Source organism: Camelina sativa, chromosome 20, assembly GCF_030686135.1.
Source record: "Camelina sativa cultivar CO46 ecotype springtype chromosome 20, ASM3068613v1".
Taxonomy (NCBI): Eukaryota; Viridiplantae; Streptophyta; class Magnoliopsida; order Brassicales; family Brassicaceae; genus Camelina; species Camelina sativa.
This window is the reverse complement of record NC_141899.1, coordinates 35382131-35390471: the sequence shown is the minus strand read 5'-3', so window position 1 is coordinate 35390471 and position 8341 is coordinate 35382131. Positions and strand designations below refer to the sequence as shown.

Sequence of the window (8341 nt, the reverse complement as noted above, 5' to 3'; positions counted from 1 at the left end):
AAATGTGAGAAAAAATGGCTTTTTAAATTAATTAATTTGGTCTGTAATTTGTATATAATGAAAGGTAATGTTTAAGCTTCTTCTCCTGACTTAGCTTTTTCATTTAATGTTTTACAGATTTTTTTTCTAATTACTTAGTTACCTAAAGTGATTTTTTCCCCATCTGGTTAATGTAGTAATTAAAAATACTATATATAATAAGTTAACTAATATTAGCTGATTTATATTAATTGTGTTTCTTCCATGTGTCCAAAAACCTCTGTGAAAATGCTATGAAAGTAATATATATTTCCATATTGTTATTTTAACTAAATATTAAGTAAGATATACAATCTTTCAATAATTTAAGAGAGAACACCTCTAATGGTTAGAAAGTGAGGGGCTGGAGGAATATCATTTGCTTGTGCCTTATGGTTCCTTCCTGTTGACTATAGACTTTTTCCTTCTTGTTTTTTTTTTTTTTTTTTATTATTTCTTTCTTTCCATATATATTCCAAAAGAAGATTAACTCGTTTTTAATTGTGACAATAACAATCATGAGAAAAAAAATGTAGATTAAAAAAGTAGAAATTTTTACCTTTCTCTAAAAGTATTTGTATTGTATTACAGGTGTATATTTGCAACAATATATTAAAAGTAAACTTGGAGTTTTCTGTTAATTTCCAATTACAGGACAATCTCATTTCTCTGTTTTACATTAGGTAAGTATCAAAATTAGTTTTTTTGTCCACTTTTTAAAGTTTCAAGATTAAATAGTTGATGTAGTGAATAATTGATATTGTCTTTTTAATAAAGATAAGACTAGGTTAATAAGATTAGGTTTAACTTGTTCTAAAGTATGCGATGGCATGACGTTTGTAAAATTAATAAATTAATAATATCAAAGAAAAGAAAACAAAATTAAATGGTTTGTGAAGTCACCGGCCGTAATGACGACGACGACGATGATCATGGACACAACTCTTTTTCTCTTCTGCACCGTTTGTTTTGTGTTAAAAGTATTTTGTAATGATGGGTCCCACCATTTGTGGTTTTCTGAATGTGATAAGTGAACTAATTTTATTTTTTTGGGGTACATTTCTCGGTGTCTACGCGTATTTTAATATTCCAAATCTCTCTTTTTTTTAACTATATGATTTTTTTTTTCTTATTAAAATATAATGCAATCATCAATGACCAAGATCCACATAATTTTGAGGTTTGGTGAAATTGTAGCATGTTACTCACGATCGATGAGATGTATCTAACCCAAAAAAAATTAGGTTTTTTTTTATTTGGAGGAAAAAAGCAAATTGAAGGAAACTCTGATTATTGTTACGTAACTCCAAATATAATGTGGAGTCTCAATCAAATAATAGTACTTTTGGCAAGATAAATATATGTAAACAATATATTATTACATCGTTAAATAGTTTTTAAAACTGTAGTAATAAACTTTAGACGTCAATACATAGGATTGTCCTATTAATGATTTTTTAAAAAAAAACAGTGTTACTAGTTAAATACATTTTTGTTAGAAAAGTTGTTATCAGCAAATGATAAAAGAAATACCAAATAACTGGGGGAAAATATTAACATGTAATTGGATTGATTTCACATGTAGATTATTTTTTATACCAAGGATTTATTTAGATAGATATAATATATAACACATCAATTCATATATATATAAAAAAGCTATATTGAAAAGATAAATATATGTTTTAAAAACCAAATGCTTACAGAAATAAAGTATACAAACAAAACAACGCAATACACAGTATACAAATCACATGATTAAATTGTCCAACACGTTGTAAAATTTTAATTTGCTATGCTCATCGCCTCATCTGAACAAAAAAAATAGTCACACTTCAGTCATACAATTTCTATGCTTTCTATATATAATACCATGTTGTAATTACAGGGTAAAAAGGAATAGAAATGGTGTAAACCTCGTGAGTAAATTGGACTGCCTGCTAATTCTTTTACGAAAATTTTGGTGAAATAATGTGATGATGATAGAATCGGACGGTGCAGATGAGGCGATGTGACTAATGGTAATGGATGGGATAAGGTAAACAATAACAAAAGGTAATGCACGAGTAGTAGTGCTTAAATAAAAACAAAGTACACTATATCATTTGATATGAGAGATGATCTGCTTATAATTCGTACAATCATGCTAATAAAACACACAACCACTACATCACAAAATGACAACTATTAGATAAAATGTTCATCTTAAAATAATAGTTACCAAATTCTTTCTTCTTTCTAAAAATAAAAGTTGCAAAATTCTTTCTTCTTCCTACGGACAATTGTTTACCAAGAAAAAGAAAGATCTCCAACTAGAGTTTTTGGTATTTCATTTACTTGAAAACTCTCCAACTAGAGTGATACTGGTGGTATCACTTGCTATCTATCATTGGTGATTAGACTCGTTCCATTCATCTTGGGTAACCCTCTAATTGAAAAATAGATTCTCGTTTGAACCATACCTTGATACTGGCCAGTGGCCACCATAAACATACGAAGAATCAGGTTCCATAAAATTGTCACTTTTCCTACTTGTGATTCTTAGCTTACTGCGGATTAAGAAGCCAAAATAAAGGTGCAACACGCCTAAATATATCTAAAGACTAAGAAAAGCTTGAGAGATGAAAAGAAAAAAACCAAGTTTAGGCCATCTACAGTGTGAAGGTAGTATTTATGCAAATTCTTTAAGTGGAGAAATATGTGTCGTCACCGAAAGGGAGTCCTGACTCCTGACTAGTGAAAACACCAGAGTGACATAACTCGACCATGTAATTAAGTCACCATAATGCTTTCAGGTATTGAACACTCACTCTAGTTACTTTCATTGCCACCACTTTCAGTTCCACTATGATCTTCATCTGCCAAGTTGTTGTTGGTGCGGGATTCAGTACCCCCGACATACCGAACTAAACCAGAAATACTAATTGATTATTTAACCGGGAATCCGGTTAAAGACTTAATTAGGTCATGAGAAGTCGATTTGGACGAGGCCCAGTCTTGGAGGTAAAGAAACTAACTTCCACTTCGGTTCGGCGGCCGACTCGAGCAATAAGGCAGTTTTCTATATCTCACTTCGTCCGATAAGGAAAGTTAATATATTTAGCGGTCTACAAATATGTATAAATAAGGAGAAACTTCTCTATTGTAAATCATCCAGAATTGAATACAATAATCGAGTTCTCCTCTTGTTCTTAGCAATAAACCCTAATTCCTTTGAGTTCTTCTTCTTTACTTCTAATTCCAAGGTTTAGATCTACTTTCTAGAGAGATAGTTTCATTGAATTTGTTTCCCCCTTAAACAAATTCATTGTAGTTTCTACAGTTGTCCAACCACAGAGACGATGCTCGTATCACATTTCTTAACCTATCGTGAAAACACCAACGTGACATAACAACTCGACCATGTAATTAAAACACCGTAATGCTTTCAGGTACAGTTTTAGATTCTCGTATGAAACGTACTAAACAAATTGAGGAATCAAGTTCATGAATTTCCGATTTTCCTAAATAGTTCATTAAAAGCTTACGATATATGAAAGAGAGTAAAACCAAGTTAGAAACCACTTCGGCCATTTACAGTCTTAAGTTAACATTTTATAAGGAAGAGAAACAAACAAATCCTTTCAAGTGGAGAAACGTGTATTGTCACAAAAAGAGTGTCCTGACAAGTAAAACACCATAGCGGCTTAACATGATGACAATGTAAAGCCCCATTACAATGCTTTCAGGTAACTAACCACTCGCTCTATATACTTTCATTGCTGCCATTTTTCTGTCTTAGTATCTCCTTTTCTTCTTCTTCTCTTCTTTATCGGCAGAGTTCTTCAACTGCGTTAAATAAATAAAAAAGCCCATCAATGGAGGTTTACTAACAGATAAATGCCATTTTTTTATATCAGGCGACATATGAACTTACCATAATAATGAGAATCCGAACAAATACAGCTACAAAGTCAGTGAAGAGGGTCAATGAGTGTTTCACGTAGTCCATGTCGCCAAGGTGCGCCTTCTCTATAATCTCTTGCGTATCCACCACCATGTATCCCACAAAGATCAAGAGTCCAAAGTACAGCTGCGACAAGAGAGAATCACAACAAGTGTGAGATGTCTGAGAAAGTAAGATGCCTCTTAACATAAAGAACAAATTTTCAAAAAGGAGATGCTTGGATTACCTCAAACTTGAAGATAGAAGCAGAGCCACCGAAGATAGAAGAGGCAAACTGAAGCCACATAAGCATGGACAAGCCAGATGAAAGCAGTCCTCCAAGGTAGAGATACTCCCTGCGTCTTGCTAGCATTGCCGCTGCTGAGAAACAGACAAACGCTATCGCAGTTCCAACAAAGGCAGTGATGAGGATGCTGGATAAACCAAAAAGAAAGATATAAATGTCAGATCTTGCTTAAGCATCACAGATAATTAACATGAAACAGTTAGCATCCAAATATCCAATATCAACAACAATAAAGTACCTTGGGTCAACATCAATTGCCACTTTGATCAAGGGACCAACCGAAGCACCTTCAAGAACAGCAGAAACAAAGAGAAGAGAAAGCCTCTTTTGCTGCATATTATAAAGAAACACCAATGTCAGGGTATTGAAACTTCAACACAATTCGAGAGACAACAAACAAAAATTAGCCCACTTACTTGTTCATAAGGAGGACATGAAAGCAGCCAAATCATAGTTCCAACACATCCAATAGTAGTAAGAAGACCACCAATATTGAAGAGCACATGGAGGTAAGCTCCAAAGGCAGACGCAACAAGAGCACAGCATAATGTCAAATACACCTACAAATTCAACCACATACATAACACAAGATGAGCAACATTACTCGTAACATGTGAGTATACAAAATCAAATCCCCTCTAGGAAATGCGTATGAATCATGAGAATCGAACAATGAACAAACGACCTCAACCGTATAAACCTAAACCCTCCACTTTGAATCATTCCCAACAGATTCATGGAAAGACGCAATTAGAAACCCTAGAAACATACGGAAAGTACCAATCGCAACGATTCGTTCAAATCCTAGAAATTGAGATGCAATCACGATAGCCAGAACGATCAATTGAACGAGAACGAGAACGAAACGAAACTCAAATCAAACAAAACCTCGGTAAGGGAGCGAGATTGAATCGAACCGGAAACGAAGAAAACTTACCCGCTTGAGATGATTCTGAACGGAAGGAGAAATCTGACGGAAGTTTTTAAGAGAATCATAGCTCCAGCTTCTGCTACCTGGTTGAGGAGATTCGAAGAAGGACGAGAACGCATCCATTGTTTTCTTTTTCTTTAGACTTGAGAGAGAGATCGAAATCGATAATGAAAATTAGTTACTACTGAAAAGTCGATAATGTGATTTATAGGGCTAATGATCGGGACAGAACTTGACAATAATACCCTTGCTGATTTTTGTGTAAAAAACTACACGTGTAAGGGAAATAAACATGAGAAAGGGTAGTTCTGGAAAGGTCTTGAAACATTGAGATCGTCGTCGTCCCATTAAAAAAGAGTTGAGACTTTGCCGCGAAGCAAATGAAATATCTAAAAATCGTCATCGAACCAATGAGAGTCCTCCACATCGGATTATTCTTGAATTACATATTCTAAAAATCTTATAGACGTTATTATTTTAATGTCAAAGAAATTTCTAGACTTTATCACGTTAAACAAATTAGCAAAGAATTTTAGCCGTTAGGTCTTTTAACAAAAAAAAATTATAGTGTTTATGGCTTAGGAATCATTCTATTTCAGTTTTATGTTAAAGTGTTTTGGATAATATAGCTTATAATTTATAGAGATGACAAATTGAAAATCTCCTAATCTATTTACATATCTGTTTACTTACAAAGACTTTTCTTTGTCTTTTCTCTATTACTATTATTCTTGGTATTAAAAAAATATTAAAGACTCTGACTGTAGAAAATAAAATAAAAAGTAGTACACTATTACAGAAAAGACCAAGGACATTTCATTTTTAATTCGTCTAGTCATTTCGTAAACCACGCGTCGATATAGACGGAGAGAGTGTCGTTTAAACCACGAGTCGGTTTTGAATTCTTGTTCTATTTGGGCCGAACGCTAAAAGCCCATTCCAGAGTCTCGTTATCGATGATTCCCAAAACATCACGTAGTTTCCTTTTAACTGAATTAAAAAAATGAAAACGACATACATTCCAAGTTTCTAACGATAACAACATCTCTCTCTCACTTCCCTTCTAACTTCTAAGCTTCATCTCAAACCACACATTCAAAAACTAACTCTGAAGAAGAAAAAAAAAAACTTCAGAGCGGAGGAGAGAGAAGAGAGAGATCTATGTCTATATCCATGGCGTTGTTCTCTCCACCAATCTCATCATCACTTCAAAACCCTAATCTCATCCCCAAGATTCCCTCCTCTCTCCTCTTCTCGTCCACCAGACGTTTCTCTCTCGTCTCCGTCGTCCCTCGAGCTTCCTCCGACAATGGTACGACTTCACCAGTCTCCACCACCGTCGCGGAGATCCCAAAACCTGAGGCTGTGGCTGTAGAGGAAGCTCCGGTGAAATCTCCGGCTGAAAGCTCCTCCGCTTCTGAAAACGACGCCTTCGAGACTGATCCGACCAAAACGACGACGGTAATCAAATTCGAGAATGCGAAGTGGGTTAATGGAACTTGGGATCTGAAACAGTTCGAGAAAGATGGCAAAACAGATTGGGACTCTGTTATCGTTTCTGGTTAGATCCTCCTCACAACTTGAATACAATTCTTTCACTTTTTTGTTACGATTTAGGTAGAGTTTGTGATACTGGAGTTTGGAATGAGCCAAAAAAAACATGATCTTTGTTTATGTTCTGTTACTAGGAAAGGTTCTGCTTTGGTTGGTAAGAAGATGAGTGATTATTGTGTGATTATGTGTTTGTAGAGGCAAAGAGGAGAAAATGGCTTGAAGATAACCCGGAAACAACTAGTAACGACGAGCCTGTACTCTTTGATACTTCGATTATTCCATGGTGGGCATGGATGAAGAGATACCATCTACCTGAAGCTGAGCTACTCAATGGTGATTTTTCAAAAAACACTTGGGAGTTAGACATTTGCAACATCAAGTGGTTTTATTTAATGTTTTTGTTCTTGGTGGTGGTGTAGGTCGTGCTGCGATGATAGGGTTCTTTATGGCTTACTTTGTTGATAGCCTTACCGGAGTAGGACTTGTTGATCAAATGGGGAACTTCTTCTGCAAAACACTCTTGTTTGTGTCTGTAGCTGGAGTTCTGTTCATCCGAAAGAACGAAGATTTTGACAAACTCAAGGATCTGTTCGATGAGACAACGTTATATGACAAGCAATGGCAAGCTGCATGGAAAGAGCCTGATTCAACGACAGTGTCTTCAAAGAAGTGAACAAGCCTCTTACATCTTTTGTTTTCCGCATTCCAAAATCTGTGAAATCAGTTCAAGTTTCTCTCTACTGAACTACTGATCTTCCTCAGATTTGTAATCTTTCTGCTTTGAAAAAAATCTCTATGAAGTAGTCCACAAAGAAAAATGTATTCGAAAATTAAGGAAAAGGTCTTTGACTTTGTAAAGCAGACCTATTCTGACTTGATAAGTTGATCAATTGGAGATTTTTTATGCTTTCTACTGTTAGCACATTCATAAATTCATAGGGTTTTCAGATGGATGTTTGTGAAGAAGTGTCTCATCTAGAAGTAATTGTTGCGAGTTAGAGACAATTCATGCATTAATCTTGAAAAACCATTAGTAGAAATATAATCAAAATTATTATATCTTTATCGAAATCAAACTTCATTATCTAAAATCAACTACAATTCTAGAAATGTTCATAGAATTTGGGTTTCATTGTGTGAACGTCCTTTACAGTCTTAAGACATTATTGCTCTGCTCTTATTACCGCAACTACTTTGACTCGGTTTCATGTACATTGTACATAAGGAGTTAAGGACCATTTTAGCTTCAACTGTTGTCACTTGTCACTTGTCAGGACCATCGTCCATCGGCCCAACTTTATTAGAAACCTTTGGAAAATATATGTTTGGTCCTTCGGTGAAACATAATTATTTATTTATTTATTTTTTTATGAAAAAAAAAAAAGAAATTGAAACAGATTTTTTCTCTAGAGGAGAAAATAAATATAAATATTATTTTTTTAGGTATAAAATATCAAAAGTTAGTGCGAAGATTTTGAAATATACTTAGGGGGTGGTATTGGACAGTGGATTGTGAGAGAATTTAATTGAATAGAATTGAAGTCATAATTTACAGATTTTTAGAGATGGTAAAAGATTCTCAAATCTTTCTTTATCATTCCACAGA

At 34.4% G+C, this 8341-nt stretch overlaps 2 protein-coding genes across 2 annotated transcripts; one reads left to right on the top strand and one right to left on the bottom strand.

Moving 5' to 3' along the window:
* Positions 1-3590: 3590 nt before the first annotated feature.
* LOC104771997 (bax inhibitor 1) lies at positions 3591-5502 on the bottom strand. Its single transcript, XM_010496633.3, has 6 exons — positions 5188-5502; positions 4667-4810; positions 4489-4580; positions 4191-4377; positions 3935-4090; positions 3591-3846 (listed from the first exon to the last, which is right to left on the bottom strand). The coding sequence occupies exons 1-6, from the start codon at positions 5302-5304 to the stop codon at positions 3796-3798; spliced, it is 747 nt and encodes a 248-aa protein (XP_010494935.1). The 5' UTR covers positions 5305-5502; the 3' UTR covers positions 3591-3795.
* Positions 5503-5965: 463 nt separating this feature from the next.
* On the top strand, positions 5966-7644 carry LOC104771996 (light-harvesting complex-like protein 3 isotype 2, chloroplastic). Its single transcript, XM_010496632.2, has 3 exons — positions 5966-6742; positions 6931-7068; positions 7155-7644. The coding sequence occupies exons 1-3, from the start codon at positions 6343-6345 to the stop codon at positions 7406-7408; spliced, it is 792 nt and encodes a 263-aa protein (XP_010494934.1). The 5' UTR covers positions 5966-6342; the 3' UTR covers positions 7409-7644.
* The last annotated feature ends 697 nt before the right edge of the window (positions 7645-8341 follow it).